Genomic DNA, 18,657 nt, shown 5'->3' with positions numbered 1-18,657 from the left:
CTGGGCTCTTTCAGCAGCCATGATAATGCAATTCTGTCTGCCTCTGTATGTATGTGTGTGTTTGGGTGTGTATATACAGTATGTGTGTGTGTGTGTGTATATGCATGTGTTTGTGTTAGTTTTATACTGGTACAGTAAATGTAGGCTGTAGTGAGACTTTATCTTTTTTCTCTGAAGTCTATTTTGGTAGTTTTACACACAGACATATCCATTGCATAGGGTGTACATTTATCTGGGCAACCGCCCATAGTCTGTGTTTGGAAAAGGACGCGCTTTTGAAAACAATTCTTCGAGAATGATTGGATGAGCATTTTGTCATTTATCACAGCCAATCAGAGCCACAATATATAGTATATGATATGTACAGATAAAGATGGTACAGATTAAATGTGGCAGTAAATGCTGTGATGGCAGTTTTAAAATACTCGTCCCCCCTGGTGTAGATAGCATTAAAAGCAGATTCCAACATACTCTAAACTGTATGATGCAGCGCCACCTCTATGCAGTAAACATAACAAGACTAGTGGTATCATGAGCTGCATTTCCATTACATTATTTTTCTAAATAAAAGGAATATTTCTAAAATTTCGACTAAGTACAATTACTTTGAATGTGTTTCAACTGAAGGGAATTTTGGGCATGAACCTTGCAATTCTCGTAAAATCTCATCTCGCGAGACGCCACTGCAAGGAAGCAGAATGCTCAAAACCTGTTGCGTGTTGGTACGGTTATGATTACATCTACAGCGGCTGCCTTCAATTTTGAACAAAAGATGAAGGCAACCGATGATAGATCAGAGGCAAAGTCCGTATGCATGGCAAAAGCCACGTATAAGGGTGTAAGTATGATGGTAGTGACTGGTTTAATCTTTATCTAGAAATGTGGATTTTGGAACATCTAAGTAGTAAGAAATGAGAAAACATTTTTTTATCTCACACAATTAAAACAGAGTTTCTTGGGTAAATGTAATTATCATTTGGACAAAAGAAGAAGAAAGAAAACCCTTGTTTTTAACCTAGAAGTCACAGAGTGGGACTTAATTGAAAAAACTTTGACCTGAAAATGAATAGAAAAAGATTGAAAATTGTTTTTCTTCCCGTTATGTGTTTTCCTTACAGGGCTTTCTATTGAAAAATCAGTTCTGTCTTTTGAATAAATCAAAGCACATCTATTCAGTTATAAAAAGGTGAACAAGGTGTTTTATTCATTTATTTATTTTGCTTGGTTTTGTCTGTGTCACTGCAGTGGATAAAAATATAGTCCAGTCTGAATTTCTGTGGTTAACAGAGATGTTCAACCTCAGCTTTGTTGGTAACAGCTTCTTTAGAGAGCTCTGTGCATATGAAGGGCCATTCCCCATCAAAGACCATCTTGTTTTTCTGCATTAACCTTTTTTTTTTTTTTTTTTTAAAGATTTGAGGTATCTTTAAACATTTTCCCCTATCAACTTAAAAACCAAGAGCAGTTTCTACCCAGTGAGTATTTCTGGTTAGACAGACATCTCAAATGACATCAGTGGCCACCATTGAAATGTGTCAGAATGTTTGTTTATTAATAAGTCTTTCATGATAAGATTATCAAGATGATCTTCCCAGTTGATTCTAGGGTGAGGCAGTGGTACGTCTTAGCCCCAATGCTGTTCAGTACCTGTAGGACTGGATAAAAGGGTGCGAACTGTGGAATGTCTTTTGGCAATATCCAGATCACTGATCTGGACTTTTCTGATGAGCCTTGTAGAGACAAGGCTGAAGTCCTTGTGGGGGCTCTTATCTTGCTGAGTGAGGCTAAAGCCTTGGGAATGCATGTCTCCTGGGCCATAACAACGATCCAGGCATTTGGGGGATGCTTTGGATGCTGCCATCGAATCTGTGTTTGTGAATGGTGAGAGTATAGAAGTTGTAAAGCAGTTTGTATCCATGGAGCTGCTTAATCCATTGATCTGAGCATGTGGATGAAAATCAGAGTCTTTCAGTCCTTGGTCCTTCCTAATGCTCTTGTGAGGCCTGGACTGATGGTCAGAGGTGCCGTCTGGACTCCTTTGTGTCAACTTGCCTTTAGTGTGTTGGCAAGGCCATGTCTCAAATACTGGCATGCTCAGAAGAGCGAGGATGGACCCAGTGGGCCCTGTAAGTAATGCCGGAGGCAGCCAGGGGCCACTACATGCATTGTAGAGGGAGTTGCTGGGAGGATACCTGGAGAGATGGGCGCAAGCCTTGAGGATGGCCATCAGGAGGCCAGAGCAGTACAAGACCAAGGTTGATGGCTGCACTGAAAATGGTAGAGATAAGTTCTTAGTCATCTTAACCTGATATATACCTGTTTTCAAGCTCATTTCCGTGTCTAAATCACATCTGCAGCTCACCAGGTAGTTAAGTATGAAAATATGAGAAGATTCTGGCTATAGACTGCAAATGTCAGATGCCCCCTCTTGGAGACCACTTCTGTCAGACACCCTATTTGTCAGAACAGAAGTGATGGAAGTGTCTTGCTGTGGCTCTGTTAGCTGTAGATAAAGCTAACATAGCTACGCATAGCTACGTAGTTAATGCTACTACGTAAGCCAATGTAGCTTCATAAGCCACTGTTCAAGTAACTACTTCTGACACAGGTCTAGCTTTAGCAAATGTAGCATAAGCTAACATATGTGTCTTTGTAATTGGCTGCTTAGTAGGAAAAACTGCAGCAGATTACAAAAACATCTCTAATTTTCACTTTGACAAATCTCTACCAGAGAATGTTGACTGTCAAACTTCTCCTGCTTTGCTCTATCCTCCTTTAAACTGTTATATGCGTGTTTAAAATTAATTTAAAAACCTGTTTAAATAAAAGATAACTTACATTTTGTGCATGAAGGTCACATTTGGAGAACATTAAACAACTGTACTGTCTGTTTAATATTAGAAGCAAAAAAAAATCCCTGTTTAGTTGAATTCTCTTGGACTACTAAGTGATCAGTTACAGACTTTTATCCTTCTGCCTCTGTTTCTCACTGCCTCAGTGAACTAATTTAAAGTTTCAGAGTTTCTCTCATCTTTTATATCCGTTAATTATCGATAAATGACAAATCATCATACAAATGTATCAAAGGTTTTAATAACATTTAAATTATGCTTGTATTTGCAGAGGTTTTATCATTTAGATCGCCCTTAACAAACAGAGATTATAGATGGAGTATTAATCAAACAGTGTTCAGACACACTACACACCCTGGCTCGCATGAGCGACAGAGACACACAGCTGGAGCCCACACACACACAAACGGCACTGACGCACTGATCCTCCATGGACAGAGAGAAGCTTTAAAGCAGAGGGAGAAAGTTCAGGTCTGAATTTATCTTCCAACAGTCTGAAACATTTTCCCTGAACAGATAGAAACCTTCAGTCTACATTAACAACACGTCAGTGCGAGTGTGTATCAGTATATGTTTGTCATGCAGTATCAAAGCCCTTGGCGCTGCGTAAAAACGCACAAATGGATGAAGAGAGAAGCTTTTTCAGTTATTTGGAGGGAAATTTGAGCCTTTATGTGCCGAACGGCCTCTCTGTAAGCCTTAATCATAATGGCTAACAGACAAGCACAGTCAGAGTGAAGCATTAGTTGTGACACTGATAAATTCAGCCTGCCATCGTGGCTAGTTAGAGTCACACTGCTACGCACACACTGCCATGGCCAAAATCCACCCGCATTTGGCTAGTTGGCGGGTTTAAATGTCAAGCCCTGCACATTAGCTATGATGGCTCCATAGCTACGTTATATTAGCTGTGTGAGAGTTTTCATGGAGGACACGCTGTTTTCCCTATAAGCAGACTGTTTACTTGGCTTCTGTTAAATGTTTTGTGATCAAGTGTTGAAGCACTGAATTTTAACATATTGTGTCCTAACCCTAATCCCATTTTATTTTGAAAATTCAGCTTGTATCTCTGTTATGACAGAGGCAGTGTCACATAGTAATGGTCTGCAACAGGAGCGACTAAGAGCTGTGGTCTGCAGCCTGTCTTGAAAAATATACAGTACATAATATTGGGCAGCTAAACATTTATTTCACTAGCCTTTACTATTTTTGCAATCTTTGCAGTCACTACCTTGGTATTGTGTATTATCATCACATAATAATTTATCTAAATCCTTTCTTTCAGAGGTAATGTTTAAAATATTGAGCTGGTTAATCGACTGGCTTTATTTACCTACACATAATACTGCATTACAGCTTGCATTAAAGGGCACCATCAAAACTAGTCTAGTTTTTGGACTTTGTCTAATATTTAAGAAAAAAGCCTGATTTCTGCAGTGGAATGCCTGTGAAAAATAAAACTCTAGTTTGCACCTGACTTCCCCAGCTTGTCCTTGCCAGCCCCCTTAATAAGTTTTAGAAAACTTCAGGCAATGTCTGAAAGCAGCAGGTAATATTCTGGGAAATTCAGCGAAAGTGAGTGGAAGGATGATATATCCTATATATCCTATAATATCCTTTAACAAAGCTGGAAGTTCCTGACCAGAAGGATTTAGAAAACCTCTCTGTATACAGTACGTGTGAAAGGGAAATTAAGATAAATGCCAGTGGAAGGCTGTCCTGAAATTTACCCAAAACTTATGGAGTGCATGTGTGAAAGTGCCGATATATTTCTGACTGTTAGAGCTTTGTAAAAAGTCCTGCCTTTTCCAAACTACAATAAACATCCTCCTTCACTGATACCAGCTTCAGTCAGTCTGGACATTCACATACTTTTTCTGAACTCTGAGAACAGCTTTATTGTTTCTTAAAGACTTCCCTCAAGTACTGTCAGCACACATTTATTTGAGCTATGTGCAACCTTTAAATCTATATCTTCAGTGCGGTATATTTTCCTTTTTCGCCTTCATCTGAATTAATGTTATTTTGCTTTTTAGGGTTAAAGACTTCCAACCTGAACCTCTCCTCCTCCATTAAAAGAAAAATACAGAGCTCCGACTTCACCCTTCTCAGGGGGAGCCTGATTAACTGATGTTAGGAGCTCAGACGTTTCCCTTTAGGCTTTGTCAAGATGATTTTAGTTGGATAGCGAGCCTCAGTGGCACAGAAACAAATAAGTTAGTCTGACCAGAGTGTACGAGTACAGGAAACAATGGAGAGGTGAGAGAGGCTTATCAGTTTGACAGATCATGACGAGGTTTTCTTAGGGTCTTCCTACATTCTTCTGTTAATGTTTTTTTTTTTTTTTATGTAAATAAGAGTTGAATGTTTAAGCATTACATTAACGTAATGAAATATACATTTATCATTCTTACACAGCTGTAAATTAAATATGGTATGCATCTTTCTCCTATTTTTGTGTCTTGTTGTTAATAATTACAAACATCAAACAACTGCAAGTACCAAACTCCCCACAGAGCACAACACAACATGCATAACATGCAGAAAGGCTTGTTTATAACAAGTTTTCATCCACAATTATGTATTTTTGACATGACATGGCATTCAGGCTTCTCGCTCTCTTTTTTCCCTTTTCTCTCCTGCAGTCCTGTCAGTGTTGCGTTCCAGTGAAGAGCAGGCCCCTGTCCCACAGAATAAGTTCATGGGTGACATCGAGGAGCTGGCCGCCAGCTACGAACGCAAACTAATAGAGGTGAGTGCTGCTTTTTTATAATAAGTTACTGTGCACTAGTTTTCCCATTCATTCGAGTACTGCAGCTCTGTGTACTTCACATCAATATGGGTTAAAATCATAACAGTTCTCTGAGTTGTGAATGTATTGCCTTTTTTAGAGATATATTTGGGACCTTTTGTTCTTGTTTAGGGTGTGAGGAATGACATCAAGGAAAGATGTCAAAGGCTACATGCTTAGAGAACTAAAGTCGCTGTATACTGGCACACCCTAACCACTAGGCCATTTGTAAGGGCTGTCTACAACACTGAAAGGAGGAGTTTGTCTTTCATTAGCTTGTATTGTTTAGAGAGCTAGAGGTTATTAGCCTAAATCAACATGAAGTAGGGGCTAGTAGTTAGTGGGAAGCACTTTTTATGTCTTTATTTTCTGGCAACATCAAATAGGAAAGCAATCAGGCACTTTCCTGTGTAAATGGCTACTAATGAAAGCGTATTGTTTCTGCTAAACATTGGTATATGTTTTCATGGCCAAACTTGACAAAAAATGTTGGCACAGTGGTAGTCAGGGCCTGAAGTCATCTGTTTTGCTCACCAGCCTCTGTAGTTAGTGGTTTTCAGGGATTGTCCTCCAGTTTTCCCTGTATGTTACAAGCCTTCCAGGACTGACTGTAAAGATCCCCACAGCATGATGCTGCCACCACCATGCTTCACAGTGGGGATGGTGTGTTTGTGGTGATGTTCGGTATTTTTTGTCTGCCAAACATGCCGTCTTGTCTGATGGCCAGAACACACCATACTGGTCTCATCAGACCAAATAACGTTCTTAATATACTCAACTATTTAAGATTTATTTTCATTTTGTATTTCCACCTGAATCATGGCAAGTATTGATAATGTTAGGACTTGGATCATTCAGGAGTATCAGTAATGATATTAGTATCAGTAAAAATTAACAAACCCCATCTTGAGACATGAGTTAAATGAGTCCTCCTGGCAGGAGAGGAAGAGAAAGTTGGTTACGTCAGTCTGAGATTTTTCCTGTGTATTTTATCCACCAGGATAAACATGATCTATCCATCTGCATTTCACTCCTTGTATCATCTGTCAGTGCCAGAAGCTCAAACAGCATTAGCTCTGTTTGCTGTAGACGAGTAGTTCAAGTCAACGCTGCTGTCGCACACGGCAAAGAGCAGTGTAGCAGCCAATAATCCTGTTTGGTGATTGGGCTTCACTTTATATTTTTAGATGTTCTATTGGTGCTATAGTGCACTGAAGAATTTGTTCTTTGGCAATAAAGGACAGACAAAGAAAGACCAAACATGTTCAAAGTATTTTGGCTTTGTACATGTGACGGAAACACACCTTTAAGTTAGATCTCAATTGTACTTTTTGCATCTGCAGTTATTTGAACATCTTCACACTGCTTAACGCTTTTCCCTAAGCAGCGAGCAGCATCTTTTCAAAATATGATCCCTGATGAAATCTATGATAACTGGACAGCAGGACTAATGTTGCCATCTGTATGGTGCATGATGGGAATTGGGGCTGATGAGAATGAGTGACACTGGGAAATAAAGGGAACATCTGTGTACACTAATGTGAGCTTGGGTATGGGGTGTGTGTGGGGGTGGGGGGGGGGTGGGGTGTTTATATGAATAATTCATCATGGTTTTATATTTCTTTAATAAGAAATAATTCCGCCTGTGTTTGGCCAAACTACATGTTCACTTATTAATGCACATGTATGTGTGATGCATTTTTAATGTTGTTTACTTATTTATTTGTCCATTTGCTTGGCTGTCAGTCTCAGTGTGGCGTTCACAGTAAGCGTGGAGGACCAGTGTGGGACATAGAGCACCAGTCAGGCTGTCTGTCGGTCCCATGCCAGCCGGGCTGTGATGGGTTTGTCTCAGCTTCTGTCAGGAGATCTCTGTAGGTTATAAAACAAACAGAAATTATTAGTGATTACTCTGTTTGACTGAAGAAAGTAAACAAGACCATCAGTTAGAAAAAAATGATAATTTTTCTCAGTTATATCAATTACCTATAATCAAAGCTGCGGGGTATTTTTCATACAGTAGGAAAACAGCACTCTGCAGGAACAGCCTCTGCTGACATTTTCCACATTTGGAAGCACATTTGTTAAAAGAAACCAGAAGAAAAAAATGTCACTAGAAAACTGTTGAGACACACTGTATGGACAAAACTAGTTTGCTGCCTGACTATTACGCCACCAGGGACTATAATGGCATCATATTCACATACATGTACTTTAATACAGAGTTGGCCCCCATTTTTCTGCCATTACAGCCTCCTAAACTCTGAAAAAAGCCCCATGGCTTTATTCCTCCTTCACCAAACTTAACAGTTGGCACTTTTGTCCATATATAAATAAATAAGTAGTATTGCTTCATCACAAGTAGGGCGCTAGAATTGACACAAACTGAAGATTCCTCAAAGTAGCCTCCAAGCCCACTGAATAAAGCACAAGTGTTATTTGTCTTTATAATGTTAAACTCTGTAGCTTGCATCTCAGGAACATTTCTCAGCAAATATGTTGTCTATTAATAGCCATGTGATGGGTGCAAAGGCCTGGTTCTCAGAACAGTATAGCAGCAATCATTGACCACTACGTGGAGCTGCAGCAGAGGCCATCTCTGTCCTCCATCTCCTCAAAACAACATGTTTACATCACCAGAGACAATCATTTAAACAAAGTTTTTCTCACTTTGGACTCTGATTCAGTACCCAGAACACTATTTAAACTCAGTATCAAACTTTTCTGCCCAAGGCCCAAAAAATAACAGTGCCAGACCTGGGGACCCCACTGTCTCTGGAGGTAATTAGAGTATAGCAGCTGTAAACATTCAAGAATAGTCCTGTTCAGATAAGCATTTTAGGGATCTTTTAAACATTACTTTGATTTCAGTACAATTCTTACCTAATGACTAATATAGTCATAATTTTATAGAACTATAAAGATGTAGTTTTATTTTAAACTGAATAAATTATAAGGGTATTTTTATCATCACTGGTAAGATATACAATTTTGAAATATTTTCTGTTTTATGGAAGACATCTAGTGACCCCCTCTCAGTGTCTCAGGACCCTCATACTTTGGGACCCACTGCTCTAAAGGGGACTTCATCACGTTTTGTCCACATGGCGGTAACCCTGGGAGGGCTCTTTGTCATGTTTTATGTACCATAGGGGCATCCAAGAGGGAACTTTTGCAGTAAAATTAGGGCATCCTTCAAGTCCACCAGTGACAAGGAAATTGGACACAGTTGATGGAAGGAAATATCAGTAGCGTGAGCAAAGGTGCCAAGACTTGTATCAGGTACCAATGTATCTATTAAAGGATGAAATAAACAATGTTTAAAAATATGGATTTTGGGGCATTTTAAATTTATTCAGGATTGTAGAAATCAATACTTGTGATTTTAATATGCATCTGTTTTTCCAGCGACTATTTTCTTCGCTCTGTCTGTCTGCAGCAGACACTGATGGGCTTAATAGTACATGAGGTGCTTAATAGGAGCAATGTGCTGTTTTGTGTCTTACAAGAGTTTCTTTTGTTACAGCAGGCTTAGCAAAGGAACACACAGCATGGTTAAATACATCTTTAGCTGCATACAAACAAAATCTGTCACTTTATTGCAGGGTTGACACAGGTGTTAGGGCTTTAATTGTGAGCTGTATAGAAATATAATATAGCAAAAATGGCAGACTTAGGCACTTTGTATTTACTAAATATAAAATTAGAGAAGAATGACGCAAGATCACTTAACGTGTCTAAAGTGGACATCAAACCTACAGCAAACAGTGCAGTTAGGAATTTCTATTGGTGTTTTTGCTGACCCATATTAACCGTACTTCTATCTTTGTGTCAGGGTTCAGAAAAAGTGCCATTTATACGAGCAGCTGTCAACATCATGACTCAGCGGTCTGGTTACTGCAGCCTCTGAGACAAACTGTGACCCAGCAGGTTATTGATTTCTCCAAATGTCACATCGAGGATTCATACAGGCCTGCCAGACACAAATAAATATTGGACAAAGCCCAGCATTCATTAACCTAGGAAACATGCTTGAATTTGTGACCCAGTTTAATTTAATGATGCTAATGTGTTATATTGACTTTGGCTTTGTGTTTGAGCCAAATCTCAAGGCGCTCCATGCTCTTTTCTTACTCATCCTCTGCTGCTCGTGTGCCATGCTCGGCCTGATGCTGTGGGGGGAAATAAAGTCTCAATGTCTAAATGAGGTTAGGGTTGAACAAGAGGGCAAAATGTTTCTGTCATCCCTTTAACAGACAGTGAGTTCAGGTTGGGGACGAGGGGGTTTTAAATAGAACATCCTCCATGTGATTGCTGCTTGTGAAAGGCCAAAGCAGCCCAGCTATAAAGCTTTGTAGGGCATTGTGCAGACATTTTTTCTTTTTCTGTGTTCGCATAAAACAAGAAATACTAACAGTAAGGACTTCAATGAATATTTAGTTTAACTTTATTTGTATGGTACATTTTTATACAAAACTTTGCAAGAAAAAAGTTACCGTGCCACATAATTGAAAAGGCAACAGATGTTATGAATGAGCAGTTGAAAATTAACTAGCATGAAATGAGAAACTTTATTTAGTTTGCATTCATTTGCATTTATTTCTCTGCTTGTTCATTGTTCCTATCACCTTCACCAAGACTTATTAACGTCTGCATTTACGTCTGCATGCATTTTCTGCATAAAAGTTTAGTGTGCTTAAAAGCCATCAAAGCTAGCTATGTCTCTTTGCTGTGTGGTGCTGAGAAGCTAAATCTTTTATAATTAATAAGCAGTGCCTTTCGAACTATACCAACTCAACTCCATAGTTTCGACTTTTTTCCTTGGAACCCACACCAAGTTGATTTATTTCTGTAATTCAATTAATAGAGTGAAACTCTATAGATTCATTATACACAGGCTGATATTTCAAGTGCATATCTCTTCTAATTTTTTAGATTATTATTGCTTACAGCTAATGGAAACCCAAAATTAAGTATCCCAGAAAATTTGAATATTACTTGAAACTCATTAAAGAAAGCACATGCACTACAGAAATGTTGGACTACTTATAAGTATCAACATGTGCAGCACTCAATACTTGGTTGGGGCTCCTTTTGCGTAAATTACTGCAGCAATGTGGTGTGCAATGGAGGCGATCAGTCTGCGGTACTGCTAAGGCTGACCTTATACCAGAAGACTTTGATAAAACTCTTAAAAGACTCTATAAAGACTGACATCTGAGACCCTCTCACATCTAAAGACAATTTGTCAGCAGGTTGCAGAGTTTTTAGTCTCAGACTAAGATTTTGCAAAGACTGCGAGTCACTAACTACAACACTAGAATATAATTCCTTTTGAGATTATTTCCTATCATGCATTTTGTGGGAATTCACAACACCAAATTCTGGGCAGAGAACAAGATGTAGAAGGAGATGGAGATTGAATTTGAGTTAATATCTTATAATCTGGTGTTTTTATATCATTTACATTGTGTAGAAATGAAATGGAGGTTACACACGAAGCAACTTTGCATGTTACTGCATCAACCGAGGAACTATAGTGGAAACACTTCACAAGTGTGCGTTTTAAACCCGAGTCATCTCACCACTTTACTTTGAAAATCCCAGTGGCAGTTTACCGTACCTGTCATGTCAGCCTGGAATGAAGTGACAGACAAGACACAAAAACACACAGGAGCAGAGATCTGACTGCAGCTCTGACCAGAAAAGTTTTTCATTTTGTTGAGTTATGAGCCGACATTCAGTGGCTCTAGACTGATCTACGTTCACATTCATGTCTTGAAGCATGAAGTGATTTGATGTGCTTACGCACAGCACTGGCTCCCATTGGTCGTGGATGACGGTCACATCAATGAGAAACACAATTTGCATACAACCAGACTTAAGACTTATGACAATAACAAACGACGTAATGCCAAAACTAAAGAAAGACCGCCCTAAAACGGTTAAAATCAAGTGTTATGACCACCTTACACCTAAACAACTGAGACAACAGGAGTGAGCTACGACTTTAGAAAGACTCCCATGATTTTACTCCAACATTGGAATTTTGTCTGCGACTTTGAAATCGGAGGAAAATTCATTAGGTGCAAGGCCGCCTTGAGGCGTTATAGAAGCTCAGGTTGCTCTGATAGAGGCTTTCAGCTCTTCTGTGTTGTTGGGTCTGGTGTCTTGCACCTTTATCTTCACAATACCCTGTAAATTCTCTATGGGGTTTACGTCTGGTGAGTTTGCTGGCTAACGGGGATACCATGTTCCTTAAACCAGGTCACTAATTTGCAGTGCACAAGCACATAACTGGTAGCCAAAGCCTGCATTGCATAAACAACGCAGAGGTTTTTTGGGTAAAAAATAGAATTCTTCAAAGTTTTAAGTAGTGTGTATGTTTGAGCCAGGATTGTTTTGTGGCCCGTTATTACCAAAATCAATAAATTCTGTGGAGAAACTACCCATCTATTATGCTGTATAGCCTAGCCTCCTGGCCGCTACAACCAGTGAGTCCTTCTTAAAGGAGCAATGCTCTCTGTAATCGCCGGGGGCTAATGCTACCTATAATGCTACTCACCTCATATGATTCAACTTGAAAAACACTGAAATATCCCTTTAACACAGCTGTGAAATCACTAATTTCCTGGACTGTCTATCTACATACTGAGAAGCAGCACAACCTGATTTAAAGCAGTGACTTGAGGAGGGAGGGGCTTTTTTTTCACCCTCCTGTGTCTCCAGGGTGCCTTTTCTCCTCATCACCTTCTCACTCTCTTTTTCACTTCTTGGCTGAGAGCGTGAGAAAGTGATTTTATTTGTTCATGTAAGCCTGCATGAATTTACAAGGTGTCTGGATGAGAGTTTTTGCTGTTTTAATCTGCGTCTATTGCCAGTGCTTTCAGAAAGCTATCATTGAGGAAAGGCACTTGAACACATCCCAGTGGACCGGTGCCTGAAATGAAGAGAAAGACAATGAAACAATGAACAAAGAACATGATTGAAAATCACATAGCTGCAAAGAAGTTAAAAAAAAAAGGGAAAGATATTGAAACAACAACTTGAGGGGATACAAGCATAATCATTTTAATTTTCAGCTTTATTGCTAGTAATTTTTATTGTGTTGGTTATAAAAACAAATTACATTAAGCAGTAAAAATGCCGGCTGAGATTTCTGAGGAGAGCGCACACTGCGTGACATTGATCTGTGAGGCTGCAGTGATAAGGAAAGGTGGACAGGTGGTGATGTAAAATGTCTTTTTATCAGTACTCACAAGCTGCTGATGTCTGACCTTCCTCTCTTCACCTTTTGGCCTCAAATCATTCACGCTTACCTTCGTTAAAATCATCTAATTATATTTTAATCACGTGTGAATCTTGAATGGTAAGAGAACAGGCTGTTCACTTTTTCATGTTTTTTGTCATTGATGTGTTGATGTGAAGGCGTTGTTTGTTTTTCTTCTGTCTCCCGCCGTCATTATCTGAGAATAAATTTAGAAACGGTCCAGTACACTGAAAATAATGAACGAGAAAGTCACAGAAAAGATTTTCAAGTGTTGGATTTTAGAAATAAAAGACAAAACTCTCCTCAGGCTTTTCAGACTCATGTCTGACTTGTTCAAGGACTCTTCTTCACTAAAGGCTATCAAATGTCAATCTGTTTAAGAAGTCATTAATGTTTTAAGGTGGGGGTCAAACCAAAAGAAAGTGAAGGAAAAGTCACATAAAGCTACAATATGTTTGTAATAATAACAGATGAAGACATTCAGTAGTTTGGTTTGGCAGAAAAATGTTCAGTGAACCTTAAAGGTTAATGATAATAAGAACTATACTGGAAGTTGTCTCTATAAGCATTCAGTCACCTGCTTTATTGCCGGCTTAATTAAGTTGTTTAAATGGCCCCATCTGAAGTGATGTATAGCCCAGATGGCTGACCATTTTCTCATCAAAGAGGCTGAACTGGCTGACATCTCCAGTAACTAATATACTCTACTGATGAGCACCTCATACAACCCCACTTCACAATAAGTATGAACTATCCCATTTAATTCATATGATAATCAACAAAATGAAATTAAAGAAAACTTTTAAAACATGTAAGTGGACCTTGTTTTAAGGTAAGATCAATAAGATATGGGTTTTTCAGGACATCTCACTCTACAGCAGTGGTTCTCAACTGGTGGGTCGGGACCTAAAAGTGGGTTGCGAAGCCCTTTTCAGTGGGTTGCGGATGTGTGGCTGTGAAAACAAAATGCACCAAATTGTCTATGAGACTGTATAAAACATGCTTATTTTGTCCTGTTTCATTGTTTTGTTACAACTTTTTACAGTCTTAGGCCCAAGCTCTATTCTTTTTTTTTTTTAAATACACTTGAGTGAAAATGTCATGTAAAATAGTTTAAGCTAAAGTACGAAATGATTCTAAATCTGTTAGAACATCAGTTTTTCTTTTTACGTTAGCATCAAGCTAACAACGTCAGATTGACGTTCTCAAATGTCTCTTACTATTTGAAGTTTACCCTGAGGCTTTTTACCCTGACTTTGGAAGAATAATTTACCTTGAAAAGCACACCCCTAACTCATTTAAAGCAACGATAATTAACCCTCAAAAGGAGAAGCACAGGATTACTATTTATTCACAACTTGGTGTCAGTTTCACCTCATGTAATGTCCATTCTCAGACTTATTTCATAGCTGTCCAACATCATACCTTCAGTAAGTGGTCATCTTCTTCTATTCTTCTGTCATCTTCTCACTGAGCTGATTCAGTTTCCTTGATGTTACTCTCATTCATGTCCTAAGTGCCAATGTGAACGGTCATGCAGAATTGATGTGGGGAGTTAGACTGGCTGTGAAATCTTTGAAGCACCATACTTTAAATCAAAATATCAACATTTGGCACTACTTATTCAATTGTTGTATAACAAGTCAGGTTTGTCAAACAGCATCTCCTTAAATATCAAATTGACTTTAAATCTCAATAAATTGATGGAAAATAAACTGAGACTTGTGATTTATCAGAATATATCAGATCAAGAAAACTTTTCAGTAAACAAACATATAGATCAAACTTAATCTCTGAAAGAGCAGATCATGTATGAGTACTTTGATGTCTCAAACTGACCATGTTATAAATAGGGAGCTCTTTCTCAACCTTTTATTTCAAACTTCATACCCATAACTGTCAGCATTACACAAAGATTACATCATCAGGTCATGTCAGTGTTATAAGAAAAACAATTTTGCACAAAAATCTCAGTTTTCAAGAAGGCTTGCACTCTCTTAAGAGATCCAGATAATGTTCTCCATCTGTAATAAAAGATCTTTCTATCTCCAAACTGTTCTTCATTTGGTATGATTTTATTTTTTCTGTGTCTTTGAAATAACAACAAAAATGGAAAAAAGGAAACATTGGTCAAAGCGGAGCCAGTACCCTTGGTTAACAAAAGAAGGCAGCCCTTGGAACCAACTCAATCACCAACTACTACGGTTGTCAAACAATTACAATTTTTAATCATGATAAAAATCCACATTTTTCCATTATTTTTCATTTAAACTATTTGTTTCATGTTAGATTTTTGTGTTGTTCAAAACTAAGGGTAACTGACTTCCTGTTTGGATACAGACCTGCTTTTATTTGGAAAAAATAAGGATGTCCCAGTAGATTGAAGATGATGAATTTAACCACAGGAAAAAAGTTTTTCTTATAGATCAAAAATATCCCTCTATAATGGTAAATATGTGATAACACAAGGTGTGTTATCAAGACTTTGACTGTAGGGCAGGATTTGACGTACATTACCCAAGGTGGAACCAGAATGACATACTGAGTGACGTTTTTTTATGCTCGCTGTCAGCAGAATTTTATGAATAAAAATTGAAAATTTACTGAGGGGGATAAAGTTAAATTTAATAGACCACAAACCCAAAGAGGGTTTGGCATCTGAACCCTATAGGTTAGAGTTACGGTACGGGGGTTAAATTGAAAATAACACCACACACAAAGTCAAATCCCATCAAGGGTTAGAAAATCCCCCCCCCCCCCCCCACACACACACCCACACACCCACACACCCACACACACATATACACACCATGGTCAAGTTTGCTCCACTGTAGAGCTCTGCATTAGATGAGCCCAAAATGTCCCACCATAGAGGTCTGCAGCCAGAAGCTTCTCTGTTAAATTGGGGTCTAAGTTGTCATTTCAGTTTAACCAGTACTCTGCATGGTTAATTTGTGAGGGTCGCTGTGAGAGGAGTTAACTCCCCCACAGCACACAGATTGGCTCACCTGTTTGTGTGACTGGTCAGAGGAGTAATTTCAGTGAGCTTGTTGATCCGTAGCATTTATAAGTCGTATGTCTGAGGTCAGAGGAGACTGTGTTGGTAAATATTTCACTGGACTCCCGTTAGTTTAGAAACAGCTCCAGCTGTGCGAGTAGTGCATTTGCGCTCATGTGGACATGTTGGGCTGCCTGCTGCCTGTCTCCTTCTCTACCAAGCTACATGAGGCAAAAACACAAGCACTGACTACAGACAGATATGAGGAGAGGACAAATATCAGGTGGTGTTAGAGAGGAGGACGTTTTTGTTCCTCTGTCTGCCTTAAAAAAAAAAATTGGCACCACCACCACGTGCACTCATCGGAGCGAAACTTTGAAAAAATATCTGCAACAATGTCGCACTGCGAAATGGTGTTGCAGGTGTGAAGGTTTGCATTGGTTCGCTACAGGTTCGAAAATAAATATTTTGTGTGAATAATTTGCACGAAAAATTTGCGTCTGGAGTATACGGACTTAAGTTTATGAAGTGGGGTTTATATTTTGTAAAGTAATTAAATTTAATGACCACAAAACCCCCTGAGTCTCCCCCGTTGGCAGAATGGTTTGACCCACACTGGCACATGCCTGTCAATCACTGTATTCACAATCTCTCCATTCATAACAAGGTTCATGATTTATTTTTGTGAGGGAATGCTGATCTATAACTAAGTTCATGATTTCAGTTTGAGAACAGAACTTTATTATGATCCCAAAAAGGGGCACTCAGCTGTCTTTTTTATAATTAGTTAATTATTTACAGGTTTTTAGTTCTTTCTAGCTCTGTTTTTGTATTCCCAAATTGTTCCAGAGAGACCACTGCAGCCGAGCAGTGTTTTGCACACCTCTGGGTTTAAATGGTTTTATGCCTTTCCACTCACTGTTTTCAGTACATTAATTTGAATTCCCACATTTAGTGATGAGAAGATGTGCCATGAATGTAGTCAAGCATTTTTAACATTTAAAATGTTTGGAAAAAAATATTTGTAATTTGAAAGTGTTTATTAGTTGCAAAGTTTGATAAATCAGACGGCTGTCACAGCACTCTTTTATGTCTTACTTTTTGGCCAAAAAGCTTTGCACTGTTCAGGGGGTACTTGGCTGAAAAAATACTTCACAACCACTGGTCTAAACGACCCCTGAGATGTTGAGTTCCTTATAAACATATTTTACCTTCAGTTCTGTAGTTTCATCTGCCTGATTCTTCTTCTCATCAGTGATATTAAAGCTATGTTGAGCATATAAGTCCCATATTTCAAAGATATAAAGTGAGCACCATGTTCTAGCTTGTTCAAATCACCATGTAACATCTGAATCCTTATTTGATGACAGTTGGTGGGTTGTTTGATCACTGTCCATCCCAGCTGATCAAAGCATACAAACACAGGGCTGATGAAGCAGACTTTAAGCAGCTGACTTTATGAGTGTTAAACTCTCAGCTTTGATTTTTTCTTGTGAAAAATTGCCATGCACTTCAAGATTAATGGAGTAGTTGTTTCACTTTCATCAATGTCTGCCAGTGGCTTTTGAATTAAAGACGTCTAAGTTGCAGGTTGTTCAGGCACTTTTTAGACAGCGTGGATTATCCAGCTAATTAGAATCAGAGATCTAACAGGATGGCCTGAAGATATGATATCATGGTGCGAAGTGTTTTTGTACTTTGTACATTTGTCTTGAGAACAAAATGTTGCCTGAATGTGTTATCCATAGAGACTAAAGGGGAGTTTATAAAAGGCAGCAACTTCAGCAGCAGTAAAATAACCCTTCAAACCTGTGCAGAGTTGTCACAATAGAAGATTAATAGATAGAGGATAGAAGATATTTACATTTGAATACTGTAACAGCAAAAGGCAATCTGCAGCAGTTGTGACATGCAAATTAGACTGGAAATAATAACAGAGGAGCTAACACACAGGGTTTTATTCTGATTAAATGCATGATGCATGTTTACGCACGTCTTAATCGCAATACTCTGCCTATGTAAACTGTGAAGTTTGAATCCCAAACCTGTATGGGTTTAATTGATTGAAGAAATATTGCTCATGTGATTTTTGCTTTTGTAATTGAATAATGCACTCTACAAATGTGACCCATTAGAAAATATTGTACACATTACATAACTGAGATGAAGAAAACAGTTTTTCTGCCTTAAACTGAGGCCTCATTACATCACAGAGTATTGGTATTAACTAACTGTTCAGCATTAGTCTGCCTCCTATCTTCTAAACAAACAGACTCTAACTACTTGAGTTAGCATATGACTTTGCAGTTAGAGCGGATCTTTTCTCTTGTTTTGTTTTGTTTTCCCATGGTGCATTTTAATATAGGCTGTGTTGTAATAAGTAGAAGAAGAGTGCTTTTGGAGGATAGAGAAGAGATATGGGTCGAAACATCCAGCGGGATCAGGGATTCTCCCTTTGATCCGCGAGCTCATTAATTAATCATAAACAACATCAAGAACAAGAACAACAATTACAAGCCAGCGACTCAGGATCTCCTCTGTTCGGAGAGGAGAGGCAGAAAGAACGTGAAGAATGTGAACCCATATGCCTTTATAATGCTTGTTGTCTTTGCTGTGTAATGCAAGTGGATGTGACTCTTGAAAGCCAAAATACTGCATAATGCATATGTCTCCTCTTAGAATAATGCAGGTGAATCCACTTTGAAGTGTTCAGACATGCTTGGAATACAGAATCCTTCCTGGGTCT

The 18,657-nt window shown here is 38.7% G+C and overlaps 1 protein-coding gene across 5 annotated transcripts in view; it reads left to right on the top strand.

Annotated features, from left to right (window-relative positions):
- The window catches only part of snx29 (sorting nexin 29), a 257,459-nt gene that overhangs the window by 120,508 nt on the left and 118,294 nt on the right, over positions 1 to 18,657 (top strand). For all 5 annotated transcript variants that reach the window (XR_005993473.1, XM_041815460.1, XM_041815459.1 and 2 more), the window contains exon 15: positions 5,498 to 5,604. Coding sequence is in view for 4 of the 5 variants with exons in the window: in XM_041815460.1 (XP_041671394.1) it covers positions 5,498 to 5,604 (107 nt within the window). In the remaining variant the exon portion in view is untranslated. The remainder of the gene's footprint in view (positions 1 to 5,497; positions 5,605 to 18,657) is intronic.

The sequence above is a fragment of the Cheilinus undulatus genome, linkage group 20 (assembly GCF_018320785.1).
Source record: "Cheilinus undulatus linkage group 20, ASM1832078v1, whole genome shotgun sequence".
Taxonomy (NCBI): Eukaryota; Metazoa; Chordata; class Actinopteri; order Labriformes; family Labridae; genus Cheilinus; species Cheilinus undulatus.
Note: the sequence above shows the minus strand (reverse complement) of the source record. Positions and strands in the feature narration are given on the sequence as shown.